The following is a 16,262-nucleotide window of genomic DNA, read 5'->3' on the forward strand; positions in this document are numbered from 1 at the left end:
AGATACTGAAGTTCCTTTTGGCAACTTGGCAAAAGAATTTTCTTTTCAATTTCAGTTTTATTTATACAGTGCCTATTCACAGCACCAGAAATCTCAAGGCGCTGTGTTGCCAGGTAAAAACCCTACAGTATTAGGCAGAACCCCGGTGGTCAGACCTTTCTTTATGTGTTAACAGACCTCTCTGTATTGAATCGTATCTGTTATTAATCTCTGTCTCTCTTCCACAGCATGTCTTTTATCCTGTCTTCCTTCTCTCACCCCAACCGGTCGCAGCAGATGGCCGCCCCTCCCTGAGCCTGGTTCTGCCGGAGGTTTCTTCCTGTTAAAAGGGAGTTTTTCCTTCCCACTGTCGCCAAAGTGCTTGCTCATAGGGGGTCATATGATTGTTGGGCTTTTCTCTGTATCTATGAAGCGCCTTGAGGCGACATTTGTTGTGATTTGGCGCTATATAAATAAAATTGAATTGAATTGAATTTCTTTATGAACAGCACTTAGCAATAGCAGGAAAGGATAGTTCCCTTTTAACAGGAAGAGACTGGAGGTCTGCTGGAGGGAAAAGGAGATAAAGGCGGTTATTTTTAGTAACGTTTTATGAACAGTTTGCAAGGGTCTGTGAGTTCATTGGAGTGGGCTTTGTGACATACCTGGCTCACAGAGGAGGACTGACTAACAATCTCAATTAGGCAATAGAAGCTCAACCTTTTTTTTTTCTGTATTTGGAAATGGCTTTTACACTTGGCCAAACCCCGATAAACCCTCACAGTCTCATGCGGTTGAGATCATGTCATCTATGTGAATAACTATGAAAAATTCTGACTTTGAATATTAAAATTTTGTGTCTTAATACATGTAAATGTTACACATTGACCAGTTAGAACCCCCCCCCCAAATATATATATATATATATATATATATATATATATATATATAGATATAGATATAGATAGATAGATAGATAGATAGATAGATAGATTTTTTTTTAATTAAACGAAATTATTGTTTATTATTATTATTGTTTTGGAGGTTTCTTCCTGTTAAAAGGGAGTTTTTCCTTCCCACTTTTGCCAAGTGCTTGCTTATAGGGGTTTGTTTGAGTTTTCTGTGTATTATTGTCGAGGTTTACCTTTCAGTATAAAGCACCTCGAGGCAACTATTTGATTTGGCAGTATTTAACTATTAAACTATCACTGGCAAATGATTTAATTATTAGACTACTAATGGACAAGCCAACAGAAAATTATTCAAGGACTACGATAATAGAACAATCACGTTCTCAGATAATCTCTGAAAATTTAATATAACTCAGTAAGTCTTACTACTCAGTCACTGAGTTTCCCAGTGATTGTACTGAATCCTTTTGAGGTTGGTGACCAATTGCAAGTAGTTGCAGCAACCAACTTTACTGGTAGTTTTGATTGCAAGATGACTGCACAGTTCGGAGGCAACCTGACTCCAAACAATCGTGGTCTGACTAGGACCGACTGAGTCAAACTAAAACAGATTGGTGAGGGGTTTGCACATAATTACATCTATTTCTAAACAGAGAGATTGTCAGTCAGTCTGCACTGATGAGTGCAACCTGTCAGCTATGCATCTCTTCTCAAAATTGGACTCAACACCACTGGTTGCCAGGCTAAGCTGCAACTGATATAAAATAGATGGGAATATTTGCGATTATCGCCATTTTATCACATTGTATTGTTGTAGTCTCACAAAGAGATTGAATCAATATAGAAGGAAAGCAACTGACTATTTTTCCCATGTGCGTCTGTATCATAAATAAGTGAATTCATGCACAAGATTCTGCATTTGCCGTGCAGAAACTCAAAATGCTGCCAGTACTGTGGGATATTATTGTGTTATAGAGGATGAAATCTGGGGTAGTGCATGCACTTTCTGCAAAGCAAACATGTAGGGTTGTGCATTGGGGCATTTGTGTGGAAGAGGTATACTCGGGCTATGTTTGTTTTTTAGGAATATGTTAGTAGTTAGTTCATTTTTTCATGTTAATGGGTTTCTGGTGGGGAATTTTTCCTTATATCACTCGCGGGTCTAACAACAGTGGGTGTTACACGTATTGTGCAGTCTCTAAAGGCAAACTTGTGAGTTGTGAAATTGTGTTATATCAATAAAACACACTTGGCTTGACTTGAAATGTGTGGGAGTGTGTATGTGTGTGTTGAGGGTGGAGGGGGGGGGGGGGTGCCAGAGCAGGCTGAGGTAGAGCCTGCATGTCCACGGACAGAGCAGTACCTTGTACAAGAGTTCATGTGATCCCCTGGCTGTGCGCAGAGCTCTTTCATGTGTGTGTTTACACACACAGTATACTAGGAACACGCCTCGCCCTGCATGCCACCTCACAAATCAAAGGACTGCTGGCACGCAGGGAAGCAGGTCTGTAAAAAGTAGGAAAAGGCAGACAGCTGCACCGGTTTTCTTGAAGACACACTCAAGTTGAAACTTCTTGCTGTTGTGCTTCAGTGCCTTCTTTGATAAGCTGTCCACAGACCTTTTTAAAAAAAAAAAAAAAATCATTTTTATGCTTTTCATGGAGGTCTGAATCCAACACCGCTTCCCCCCCCCCCCCCCCCCCCCCCCATATCGTTCAGTTTTGCTCTTGCCGTACGACTTTGCCACTATCTGTCGCATAAGTTCGGGTTGCCTAGCAACAGGGTCGTGCTTGTCGCAGCAGGTTCCCACATTGACAGTCGCTAGGCGGGAGCCTGGCAACAAAGACATCAGGTGTTACTTCCCACTGCTTGTCTGTGGACACTTCCATCGATGTCCAATGGCTGTAGTGTGTGTTTGTGTGTGCGTGTGTGCACAAGGTTTGTGTGTTCACTTCTGCTCTGGTGAGCAGGAGAGGTTCTGCAGACGCTATCCATGTCCCTTCACCATCTCTAATTATAGTGTGCACGTGTGTGTGTGTTTGTGTTGATTTCTGCTTGAGTGGTCGGTTACTGAGTGCAGCTCACAGCGGAAGCTTTGCTCACGCCGGCTTGTGACACTTCTGGGTGGCTGGTCTGGTCAGGTTAGGAAATGTCACACACGGACATGCGAACACACACGCACACACTCGTGTGCAGACACATGCCACTTCTTATAAATTGAAGGATTTAGCTGAGATGACCATTGTAAGCGAGATAAAGAGAGAGAAGGAGAGAATGATCTGATCATTCCCCACCATTTATTTTCTCTGCTCTGCTGCAAATCTTTATCTAGTCTGTGAGTTTATTCCATAAAATAAATAAATAAAAAATCCGCTCTACCTCGTGTTTCTTCACTGCTCCTCTCCCAGTATGAAAGTCCATCTGTTGACACCGGTCGCATCAGCTCTCTCTGGCAGCAAGTGAGAGAAGCCGGCTGCAGCTCCGTTTTCAGCCAGGCCACTGTGAGGGCACAGATGCTCCTGAACAACAAAGACGTCACACTTCCCCTAAAAGCAAGCTGCTCTAAGCTTGTGTGAATGAAATACTTTACAGCGTGCGATTCACATGTCTGCAACAAAAACAGTGTTAATCTGTGTACATTGTTATACTTTTCACTGAGCTCAAATTGCCATACCACACTTACTCAGGCTGCTGATGTGTGTTCATTGTATTGCAGAGCACATCCCTAAAATTGCTAAGTCCCTCTTTGTGTTTTTCTTATTTTTCATACTTTCTGTAGAATGATTGTGATGGTGGGTTTTCCATGATGCAGAGTCTTGTGTTTATTAGTCATTTTGCAGTCTGGCTGTTGGGACATAAGCCTGTTGGGTGTTTGGTTAACCACTCTGGTCCGATCTGTGATAGCTCAACAATTACTGGACTGGTGGTGGTCAGAGGGCCTGGTGGCGCCAGTGTCCGGCAGCCTCACCTCTGTCAGTGCGCCCCAGGGTAAAGCACTATACAAATACAGGCCATTTACCATTTAGTTGATGTGACAAAATGGATAAATATCAGTCACTGCCAGTGATAAATGCTGTTTGCCAAAAAAAATGTAAATATAAAGGCAGTCAGGAAGGTCAGTGCTGGCTGGCTGATATATTATTAGTGTTGTAAGCATGTTGGCATGAGGATTTTAGTGTTTAGCTCAAAGCAGCTTTGTGGATTTGAGCAGACTTCCAGTTCTTTTCTCAGAATAGATCCAATATCTCAGCCTGGCGCAAATGAGTCAGTGAGTTGTGGATGTACTTCATTTAGAGCCAAAGAAACCTATATTTTGTTTATTTTGCTGAGTCGGCAGGTTCTTCACCAGAAGAGCCACTGAAAGAGTTCATTCAGGAAGTGAGCAGGTCATGACATCATTTCCTCCACAGCCTGTACAGGAAACAGTATTATGGCTTTTCAGTTTCCGCTCTGCCTGAGATCACCTTTTACTTTTTCTCAAAAAACACCATTTTACTATTAAACGTGTGTGTGTGTGTGTGTGTGTGTCTCTCTGTGTGTGTGTGTGTGTGTGTGTGTGTGTGTGTGTGTGTGTGTGTGTGTGTGTGTGTGTGTGTGTGTGTGTGTGTGTGTGTGTGTGTGTGTGTCACACATGGCAGCTTCTTATTGCAGGCCTGTAGACATAGTAACGATGACCTGCTGAAGTTCAAACTGAGCCTCAGAATGAGAAAAAATGATTGAAGTGGCATGGTTGATGGTGCGATGATGATCTGATGAATCATGATTTTTGTTGCAACATTCGCTTGGTGGGATCAGAATTTAACATAAACAACATGAAAGCATGGCTCCATACTGCCTCAGTAGGCCAGGCTGCTGGTGATCAGTACTTTCTTGAGCATCAACTTAGGACCACAACCAGTCTCCAGCATCCAAATGCAGTGAGTCCATTGAGTCTGCTGTACTCAAATTGACACCACAGTCACCAGATCTCAGTGTAACAGAGAGAATTTTCTGTTTCAAATTGTGGTGAAACAGACAGTTCGCATCATGGAGGTGTAGCTGACAAATTTGTAGCAACTGTTGTGATGCTTTCAAATCAATATGGACCAAAATCTCTGAAGAATGTTTCCAGCACCTTGTTGAATTTATGCCAAGAAGAATTAAAGCAGATCTGAAGGTAAAAGGTGTCCTAGAAAGTACTAGAAAGGTGTAGCTAATGAAGTGGCTGGTGAGTGTATAGTGAAGGACGAGTAGTATTTTTACAGAGCACACAGCAGAGATTTGTAGGTGGATGTGACTGTAGGATTTAATTTGGTAGCAGCCACAAAGTGATGATATGATTAATCATTAAACGTCTCGGTATCTACTTTAGCTCCAGAATATGTTGACACAGTTAAAAATGTCTGAATCCAATTATAGTTGAGATGGAGTCAGTTTTTTTTGGGAGAGTGGAATAAACTGCTGCGCAGTAGCTGCTGCTGAGTTGGAAAAGGTCAAGAGAGCGAGCTAAAACCACTTGGTAGCCCACAGTTATTGATTTCTCCCACAGCAAAGCATACAGTAGAGGAAAAAAAAACATCTGGGGATGTTTCTGCGCGTTTCAAATCTACTTTGTTTTACACAATGTTTGGCCTCTGCAGCCCTCGGACTACACAGAAAACAATCTGGAGTGCTCTCCTCCGGCTTTGCCTGTGTGCCGATCAAACACAAAAACACGCATGCTGTGCAGACGGGAGGGCACACACACACAAAAACCCCACCAAGGGTCTAAAAAAATACAGTGTGTGAGCCACCAGACAACTTAAAATAAATAAATAAAAATACAAGACGCAGCCACAAAGAGCTGTGCTGGCACTTGTGTGTTGAAGTTTGTGGGAGTGCGTCTGCGCTCGTAAACCGTCATCTTAAAGTGAGTGTCCTCCCTCCTCGGCTTTGGTTCGTCATTGAGGCCAGCAGAGATGCAGCCAGCTTTTTGTCTGGCTCACACAATAGACGATGCTGGTGTGAGTCACCCTGCGCACACACACGCACACGGATCCATTCATTCTTCAGTGCCAGCACAAAGTCGGCAAAGCTCGAGTCATCATACATTGCCCCGAGGCTTGATTATATTTATTTGTGTGCTCTATTTATGGGCTTTAACTAATGGTTGTTTAGACACTAAAAGGACCTGCCAATGATTTTCTCAAACAAGGTGATTAATGGTTCGGTTTGATCCAAAACGTATGATCCGTTGTTAACCAGTTTGATTTTGACAACCAAAAATACATCGGAATGAGACAATGGAAAACAGAATAGTGAATAACAAAAGCAGAATTATGTTAATTATATGCACATTTTTAGAAGTAGAAAAGTGTGGGTGTTTTTTTTTTTTTTTTGCTCCATATAGCTTATCTAGCATCTAGGATGGTGTGGTGATTAGCACTGTCACTGCACAGGAAGGTCTTGGATTTGACTCCAGCCTGGGGCCTTTCTGAGTGGGTCCTCTCCAGGTAATATGGCTTCCTCCCACAGATATGCATGTGGTTAGGCTAATTGGTGAAACTAAACTGACTCTAGGTGTGGATGTGGGTGTCAGCTGTGTGTGTCTGTGTTAGCTCTGTGATAGACTGGCAACCTGTCAAGGGTGTATCCCGCCTCTCGCCGTATGACAGCTGGGATAGGCTTCAGCCCCCAAAAAGCAGTACAAATTTTGTCCCCAATTATGTTGTTTTAATCTTTGCAAACCAAAATTGTAATTACCCAGCCTTCTCTCCACCTCCAGCCCAGAGTTAATAGTTATGGAATAGTTATGGAGCAATAGGAAAATGGGCAGATGTCATCTCGAATTCTGGATTACAAACCTTTCTTTCACTCATCAGTCAGTGTTGGGCCCAGTGACAGACAAAGGAAGAGACACAATCTTCATTCTTTAAAGTTACAGTGTTTCTGCCTGTTCTTACTGTACCAAGCTGAATTAAGTGTGACCGGTGCTGGCCATCAGTGTCAGTTATTCATTAATCATCCCCTGTATGATATGAGCATTCACTCATTTTAGTATTTCATTTCTATCCCCTCTTGCATCTGCTGTTGGCGTGTTTTCACTTCCCTGTTTGCCAGATTAGCACATCTATAACTTCCTTACTGGCCCTGTTTGTGTTGTGATTCTGCGTGAAATAAAACAAAGAAATCTAACGTTTCAGCCTGTCACATGTGTTTAAGTGTTCGGAATAATCACGTGGGATTATGTTGATCGCTGTGGATAAGGGCTGGAGGACATCCAATAGGTTTGAGGGACGGGGCCCTCAGCGGGGAAGTAACCCCTGCATTAAGAGCGCCTATCGGGACGCCAAAGTCGTGTAGCCCCCAGGCATATGTTGGGGGGCTCAGCAAAGGCGAGTACTGATGAAGGTCGTGCACACCAACACAGACGGCGCTGTTAATTTCTAAAGTGTGTTCGGCTTAATGTGTGACGATGTAAATGAGCTGCAGCGTGCACACGTATGAATTGTTAGTAAAATGACCCACTGCGGCGCCACGATTAGTTACGCAGTCTGTCTGCTGACGGCGGAGCCAACCACGTGTGTGCCATTGTTTCTTTTGTCGTGTCTGAATGACTTTTCTTTTTTTTTTTTTGTCTAGCGATACCACGCCAGCTTCCATGTGACTGCACTGAGAAATTGACGAGACAGAAAAGAAGGAAAAAAAAACCCCAACACACACCAGAGTTTGTTCCAGCACATCTTTTCTTTCCTATTAGTTTATTTTTTCAGCTGCTTAGAAAAACAAAAACAAAAGCTCATCACAGATGATCCACCGTCATCAATCCCAAAAGCTCGTCCGCGCGTCGGCCGGGCCGCTCGTTTTGTCAAGATTCACGAGAAAATCCAAATGAGGGTGCATCTCATTCAGTCGTCGAGTGAGTCACGTGACCCGAGCGCAGGGGTCTAAGGGCACAAGGGGTTGGAGGTGGGGGGAGGGGGTGCCACAGATGATGTTGGCAATCCCCACCTGCCCCAATCTGCTGAGAGAGGGAACCGCTCTTTGCATAATGGATACTGACTGATGGCCTTCTTTCTTTTTTCACAAAGGAAACTCCAGAAATACCAAACTTACACACTTGCCAGCAAGCTAGGTATCACTGCTTCAGATGTGTTAAAAACCCACCAGAAGAAAAAAAATGTTTCTTTTTAATATATATATATATAAATGAGCTAAATATAATTTAAATACAAACCTAAAAACAAAATAAGACGACAACAAAAGACAAAACAATAAAACAGATTACTTCTTAAGCAGACACACACGTACAGATGATTGGGATGCGTCTTCAAAAAACATCTGAGCTTAAAAAAGAAAAAAAAATTGTCACCCATCTCATCTAACTAATCTTCTGGGGTGTGTTTCTACCACACAGGATCTTAATTCTTGATGCAAGACACAGAAAATAATAATAATATAAAAACAGCCCACAGAGAATCAGTGGGAACTAAGCATATATGTGTGTGTGATTACTCCCAAACAGCTACTTCCTGATGAAAAAGCATGAGCTAACTTGTAGCCACACAACCACAGTCTTCCTATGTGTAACATCACTGCTGCATTATTCCCCAAATTTAAGTGTTTTTTTTTGTAATACTTGTAATTATATCGTATGCAGATTATATATAGAGAGCCCATTTAAAAAAACAAAAACAAAACCCCCCAAACAAACGTGATTGGCTTGGTATGACTATTGCAGTACACACGTTAGCTGGAATAAGGGTCACACATGACTAGCTAATATGAGGTCAAACAGTTAAGATTTTTCTTGTCGTTATTGTCATCTTCAAATACACAGGTTAATAGTTGTCATTTCTCTCCAAAAGGAAAAAAAAATCAAGACCAAACTACAGTCGATATTAAACACTTGCAAAAACATCCACTGCAAAGAATGGCTTGCGTAGGAGGAAATTGTAAAGCATTGTACTTCTGCTTCATTGTGTGCCATGCTTATTTTTTTTTCTTTTAGTTGTCACATCACTTTTTCAGTTGTTTTATATTTATATATATTTCCTTCAACAACACAACGATGCGATAAAGTCCTCAGCACGCTCGCTGCTGTGCCCTAAACAACGGAGAGAAAAAAAGGGCAATTGACAAGGCCACTAGTCCATTAAAACATCCTCAAATCCCTCACTATGCTCAACTCAGATCTCTCTCTCTACTTGAATTCACCGTTACTCTGCAACGCTGATTCCAATTCAAACTTCCTACTTCTGTTTTTTTTCTGAGCTTTTAAAGCAAATCGCCTCAAAACGGTGCAAAACAAATCGATCCTGTGCAATAAGGCCTATGACTATATTTCATACATATTACCATTGAAACAGGACTTCAAAATGAAACATTGATAACCAAAAACAATAAATGATAAAAAAAAAAATATAATGATGATGTGGTTAACAAAGCATAGACGTGCACGGCTTAACAGCAGAAGAGACATTCCGTAGCAAGACAAAAACAAAGGAATTATCAGACAGCAGTGTCTGATTTAATTTCCTAATGCTGCTCCCCCCTCACCCCACCCTCTGCAATATTTCTACTGCTTCTATTGGCTGTGTGGGCCTGAGCTTGGGGAACGGGGAGTTGGGGTGCCAGTGGGGTGTGCTCGGAGTGTGTCGTCTCACAGGGGCTCAAGCAGCCATCTGTCACCCTACTCTAGCCAGCCTGATCTTTATCCCCAACCCAGCCTGGCCCAGCAGGCCCACTGTCTCATCTCCTCAAAAGGGCTTCCTGCTGGGTGGGGGGTGTCGGGGAGACAAAGGCAGGGAGGAGCTGTGGGGGGGCTCCACAGCGAGGCCCTTTGACCTGGTCCCTGGCCTGGCAGGGCAGACAGCCCAGACAGACAACACTGTGTCTGCTCCCTGCCTCCTTCTCTCTTTTATCAGCCACACAGACCCTGGGGGCTAACGGAGAGACAGAAGAGGGAAGGGGAGGGGAGGTGTGGCAAACGAACACAATGAAGAGACTGACACAGACCACCCCGGCCCCCACCCGCCCCTTCGCTCTCCGTCCTCTATTCATCTCTGGGCACAGATCTCTCTATTCCCCACGGACAGACCGCTGCCCTCTCCTCCTCTCTGCTACGTGACCCCTCTCTTGTCTCTCCCCTCCTTTATCCAGCAGCCAGCCAAGCTCTCAGGCTCCATGTGGCCGAACACACCCACACTGACTACCTATCAGTTACCATCTTCTCAAATGTGTGCCAAATGTGGCACATGTAGTGTTGGCTTTTTGGGTTACCTGTTAGGAGGCTCTTACATGATTTGTCTGTGGTAGCGGTCACCTTTTCTTATCTGTTTTGTTTTTTAATAATGGAATTTACAGTTAAGCTCAATAGCGACATTTACTTCTTTAGGCAACAGAGAATATTACAATGCATAACCAGAAAACATCTGTTGTGTTGGGGTGAGGAGGACACATCTCCTCTTCTCCTGTGGGAGCTGGCACCTAGGCAGTGGTGGTGAGCTTTTGGATGGTACGGTTGTAGTACTGGGTAGTGAGAGCCTCCAGGGGGCTCCAACGGTGCGCATGCAGTTCGATGACCTCCATGAGCAGAGAGCGAGTCAGCGGAGATTCGGCGGGACAAAGCATCTTGTCTCTGACAGCTGCTAAGAGCTCTGTCATCATCTCGGGGAGCTGCTCTTCCAGCAGTCGGCCTGTGCTCTGCAGCTGGTGGAGAGACAAGGAAGGGAGGGTGGGGGAGTAAAGAGGTAGGAGGTCAGAGAAAAGAGTGTGTGTGTGCGTCCTTAACTGAGAACAAGACACAATGTCTGGCACCTTGTTATTGTGGATACAGTCAGACAAGCGGAGGTTCACACACCCTCTGGCCATGGAGATGTGTGCATGCTGAGGCTGCCAGTATGTAATCAAGACTGCAAACATTGTGTTTGCGAGCATCTGGGAACTCTTTTCCAATCAGAGCTCACCTGCCTTAGCCCTCTCTGTCCTGTTAGTTCTAGGTATTACTTTCTGCCGTTTAAAGGATTTATTGCTGCCTGGCAGATTTCCCATTAAATGTGGAGGCTGTGGCTCTATGGGTGATGCAGACTGTACTCGCCCCCACCCCACCCACTCCTGATAACAAGACCCCTGATAACAAGACCCCTGATATAGTTTGCAAGATAGTTGTTCCAGGGGGCTAAATTTCTGTGTTTTTACGTTTACATCCTGCTAGCTTCGTTTAAAAACACACAGCCTCTGGTCTAAAAAACCCACTGCAAAGCCGATTAGGTACTTTAACTGTGTTCTTTTATGGCCAGCAGGGGGCGACTAGTCTTGCTGCATCAAGAAGTTCAAATGTATAGAAGTCTATGGGAAAACGGGCCATCTGCATACCACATTTATGACCTAAGTAAATTCTTTCCTAATAAACTTATGATTGTGGTCGCTACTTTCAAGTCTTTCGTGATGTTAAATCCATCTGCAGAGTACAATTTAGCTATGCTTTGACTGATAATGCTACTGATAAGCATATAGTTTTGCTTCCCAGTCTTAGAAACACTACGCATGGGGTGGCTGTAGCTCAGGTGGCAGAGCAGGTCAGCTGCTAATCAGAAGATCGGTGGTTTGATCCCACGCTGCCTCCTGGCTGCATGCCAAATATCCTTAGGCAAGATACTAACCCCATGGTTGCCTACTGGTGGTGGTCAGAGGGCCCGGTGGCGCCAGTGTCCGGCAGCCTCGCCTCTGTCAGTGCGCCCCAGGGCAGCTGTGGCTACAATGTAGCTTGCCATTGCCAGTGTGTGAATGGGTGAATGACTGAATGTAGTGTAAAGCGCTTTGGGGTCCTTAGAGACTGAGTAAAGCGCTATACAAATGCAGGCCATTTACCATTTTACGCAGCAAAAATGCTCAAATTAAGGCTTCAATATGCAAATCCAGAAACCAATGACTGACTATATCTATCTTTTGTATAGAGATCGAAAATGTGATGTAATTTCCGGGGTAAAACCGCAAAGGATTGTAGGTACGAGTGGCAAGCGGTACTAGCGCACGCAGGCTTTCATAAGAAAACAGTCACACAACGATAAAAAGAAACAAAGAATGGCATTATTAACTGCAATAGCCGGTCGCATGACAGCCTCGGGAAGCCGACGGGTAAAGAGATTGGTTTTTATCGGATTCTGTCGTGGAAGAGAAATTGTTCAAGCCATGTTTCCAAAGTAACAAAGAGCCGACTGATGGCTTCTGTTGTAGTTATTACGTAATTTATCATAACATAATTGTTGATGTGGGTTACAAATAAGTCTTATATTGATTTGAATTGAATTCGTTGCGCTATGCTGCTTTGTTCACTGTGGCAATCCAGACTGGGCACCCTCTATCAACCTGGGTCATACCGAGTTTAAAGCTGCTACCACAGCGAGATTTGATCGGTTGAGAGAGAGAGAGCGATATCAAAACAGCCACGAAAAGTCCCGCATATATGTGCCCAAGTGTTGTATTGAAGCAATCAAGTGATGAATAACTGTTTTCAAGTAAGTTGTTTTGCAATGGTTATTATTATTATTATTTTTTGCATTGTTGATTTGTTTTTCACCGAAGCAGCTAATAAAGCATAGTGGATTTTTACAATTTTGCCTGTTTCTTGTAAGATTCTATAATAGAATGAAACAATAATGCCAGTTATAAATAAAGACAATAAATTGAATGAATTACGAAACACTTATTTTATTTCTACTGGATCTGAAAATGTTGTGTAATACTACAACCTGAAAAGACAAATAGATTGTGTTTGCCTGTACAGGAGATAAAGAGAAAAAAAAATTAACAACAGCTGTGAAATGGAATAGTCCAAATCACCAAAGTAAACTGGACCTGGGCTTGTTGCAGGGATCTGAAGTTACCAAACATTTAGTGAGTGTATGCACTCACACTTAGGACCATATAATAATAAATATGTGCATGATAAAAGTTGGGCAGCACGCTAACGTTCTTACTCCACTCTGTATGCTCGTATGGGTCTGATGGTTTGCCTTTTCGTCAAGTCTGTCTTTGTACAGACCTGTCGTGTTCTCCGTCGTTTTGTAATAACTGTTTTAGGGGCAAATAAAATGCAAGCAGGGATTAAAACCGCAGAATTAAAGATTACCGGTGCTGGAAATGCTAACGCTTGATGCAGTGTTTTGATTTTGCTGCCAGTCGTACCTACAATGCAATGTGCAAAAGTCACGTGGTCTGTCAATCTCTATACAGTCTGTGGTGTCTGTATAGGTGAGAGGCATGTGTTTGTAGGGGCCAGTTTGACTTTTGAGTATGAAGACTTGACTTTAAGTAATTATGCATTGATACCTCCATGGAGCAGCAGAGGACTGCGTCTTCCTTAACATCCGTCGACTCTAGCAGCTGCAAAGGACAAGAACAGACACTGTAAGACTTACAAAGTAAAGGGCTGCGCAAACTAACACAACACAAGTCCAGAAGTAGCACAGTAGAAATGATGGAAGATGCACTGTATACATACAAAATCTCTGATTTAAACCACTTGATGAAGAGAACAGGAAAATGTGTTCATGAGTTCACAAAGAAACGGGGAGGGACCTAATCCTGATTGTAAATATTTTTGACATTAACATTTTAAATCCCGGAAGACAACACACTGAGCTTCCAGGCTGCCAGCAAACATCACACATCATGCCTTCCTTTACGCACAATGTACATACACACGCAGTAGCACACACACGTAAACACACAGCGTGGCCAAAAACAAACAGTGGATTGGGTAAACATGCTAGCCCCCTCCCACCCACTACCACACACACACACACACACACACACCGATGTTGGCCCGCATGCACAGATGGGCATACAAATACCCCCCTGAAACAATGCAGGCAGAGAGAGGTAGAATAACATTATGCCAGAATACGAGCTTCTAGGTTCAGTTTACAGCAGAAGGGACTTTGGCTAAATGCTCAACTCTAATGCTGCCTTAGTCTTCATAACACTGTTTACAAAGCTCTGCTTTGATTAAACTGATGGAGGGAAGGAAGTACCATGGAGGAAGGGGGAGCGTGTTTTGAAAATGAGGAAAATACTGTCACGCATCAATGCGCCGTACAGCGACAGAGTAAAGGAAAAAATAAGTGAGATCACGGAGGGAATAAACAGGACATCACCTTGTTCAGGAGAACGACCCATAAATCCAATTTGTTTTTCAATGCTAACTGTATATAAAAATGTTCAATCTCTTATATGGTTTATCACCTCAATCTGTATTACCTAACATACTGTCCCACAGCTTAGCAGTGTTGGCTCACTCTCAAAAAAACAGAAAAGAAAAGCTTTTTAAACCCACTGCATGCTACCAGACTGCAGACAGACACAATTAGCAACCAGCTGATGGGCAGAGAGCAGCATGAAATTGCCAAATCCCGATATTTCACACAGGAATTGGTGCATCTTAAAATTGGGAGTTTAAAAAAAATGGCAGACTGACTCTCCATAAAGGCTCATGTTGCTCTGAAGCTATTCAATGATTAAAACAAACAATTTTGTATGAATAAGTTCACTATAAAAAAGGCAATGATATAATATGTGAGTACTAGATAGAATGCACCATAGAGACTCCAACCCACTCAAGTAACCCAACTTCAGTATTTCAGAGCTAAATAACACAATCACTGTGTTTTCATTTTAAAACTGAGCAGACAAACCAAACCCTGTTTAAATGCATGCTTTAGGAAAGACGCTGTGATCAAAACCAGTCATTCAAATGTCTGACTCTTCAGAAGTGAAAACATTTTTTTAAAAAAAGTAATCCTCCACCATTTGATGCTATGCACCACATTCACTGTGAGCAAGCCTCTTATTTCCACACTGTAAGCTTAATGGTATTCCACCTATCATTTAGGTCCAACAGTTGCTCAGACATCAGCTCCTCAGTATGCTCAGACGGGTGTGGTGACAGTGTGGCTGTTTGATGTGGAAACTCAAGTCCCGTCCTTTTCCAGAGCAGGAGAACTATGTGACAAGCGGGATTAGCTCATAATGAGTTCCCCGGGGAACCGAGGGAGGAAGTTTTGTTCAATACACTTATAACAATCTAATCTATACTCATCTATCATCGGCTTTCCTACCCGTTGCAATAAGCTTTTCCTCTCTTCTCTCTCCTGTCACTGCTGCACCGTAACACATGGTGTGTTCCAGGTGAAAAATCAGCATAAAAAAAAAAACGTTTTTGAGAGACAGCTTAACACTCAGTCTCTCCGGCTGAAGCTGAAAACACTCGGATGTCTGGTTGGTTATATCATCAAGAAACTAATCTTACTGACATGGGAAAACCCGGGATTCTGTGTGACTTCCATTTACAGTATTTTTATTTAAAAGACATCAGGATTAGAAAATGCAGCCGTCTTATTTTGTTTCCCTTTGATCGTTTCACAGCACTGAAGAGAAGAAATAAATCCAAACACAGCTCTGTGAGTGACTTAAATGAGTTTGGACTTCACGTGCACATTAGTATATCTTCAAGGTTGTATCTTCAATAACTGCAGCACGGGATGAAGCAGAGCGAAACATGCTTTATTAAAAACACACAAACTTGAAGGGTTCTGACGTACTAGACAAAACTGGAATTCACGCTTCAGGACCGGCCCCATATGTGTCTGGTATCTGTTATAATTTAATTTAATTCAGTTTTATTTATGTAGCACCAAATCCCAACAACAGTTGCCTCAAGGCACTTTATACTGTAAGGTAAACACCTACAATAATACAGAGTTTAACAATGTAAGACTGTTAAACTTTTTCCCCCTTGAAAACCCTGAAAGTTGTCTTCTGAACTGAGTGGTTTCTGTCATAGAACAAAATGACTGAGTGTGCATCAGAAGTAAGCGGAAACTATTCTAATGATTGTCTAACCACGTCTTTATTAATACATACTGACGTGTCAACTTGTCGTTAAGAGTACAGAGGTTGTCAAATCTTAATGGGGGAAAAAGTTAAAATCCACTGAACAAGTTAGTAAACAGCTACTGGTAGCTTTCTAAGAGGGAAGCCAAAGGTCCATATAAATAGGTCCTGATGTCACCACCGGAGGGTATGTACATGCTGTCTACCAGGAGTGACTGCAAACCAATATCCTGATGACGACTTCTATGGGTCACATGATCACATGATGATCTTTTGGGGTAGAATCATGAGCCACACTGCATCACAGTTTTTCCCCTTCATTTGAAAATAACAGAGTTGAACTCAAGTGATTCAATAATTGGTAGTGTGTATGATTACTGGTACACCCAGCTGCTTTAACTCAAGGCTAAAGGTCCAAGTCAAAAATCTTTGATATGATTTTTATTAAGTTCTGACCTGAAGGGTTTTTGCCAACCTTTGTTACCATGGCAACATATTAAAAAAGTAGTAAGCCCAAGA

At 42.7% G+C, this 16,262-nt stretch overlaps 1 protein-coding gene across 4 annotated transcripts in view; it reads right to left on the reverse strand.

Annotated features, from left to right (window-relative positions):
• Positions 1–2,591: 2,591 nt before the first annotated feature.
• The window catches only part of ctif (CBP80/20-dependent translation initiation factor), a 77,161-nt gene continuing 63,490 nt past the window's right edge, over positions 2,592–16,262 (reverse strand). For all 4 annotated transcript variants that reach the window (XM_085165814.1, XM_085165812.1, XM_085165815.1 and 1 more), the window contains 2 exons: positions 13,182–13,235; positions 2,592–10,559 (listed from right to left, as the gene is read on the reverse strand). In XM_085165814.1, the coding sequence (XP_085021940.1) occupies positions 10,338–10,559; positions 13,182–13,235 (276 nt within the window). In that variant the 3' untranslated portion in view covers positions 2,592–10,337. The remainder of the gene's footprint in view (positions 10,560–13,181; positions 13,236–16,262) is intronic.

This window comes from Neolamprologus multifasciatus, chromosome 7, assembly GCF_963576455.1.
Source record: "Neolamprologus multifasciatus chromosome 7, fNeoMul1.2, whole genome shotgun sequence".
NCBI classification, from domain to species: domain Eukaryota; kingdom Metazoa; phylum Chordata; class Actinopteri; order Cichliformes; family Cichlidae; genus Neolamprologus; species Neolamprologus multifasciatus.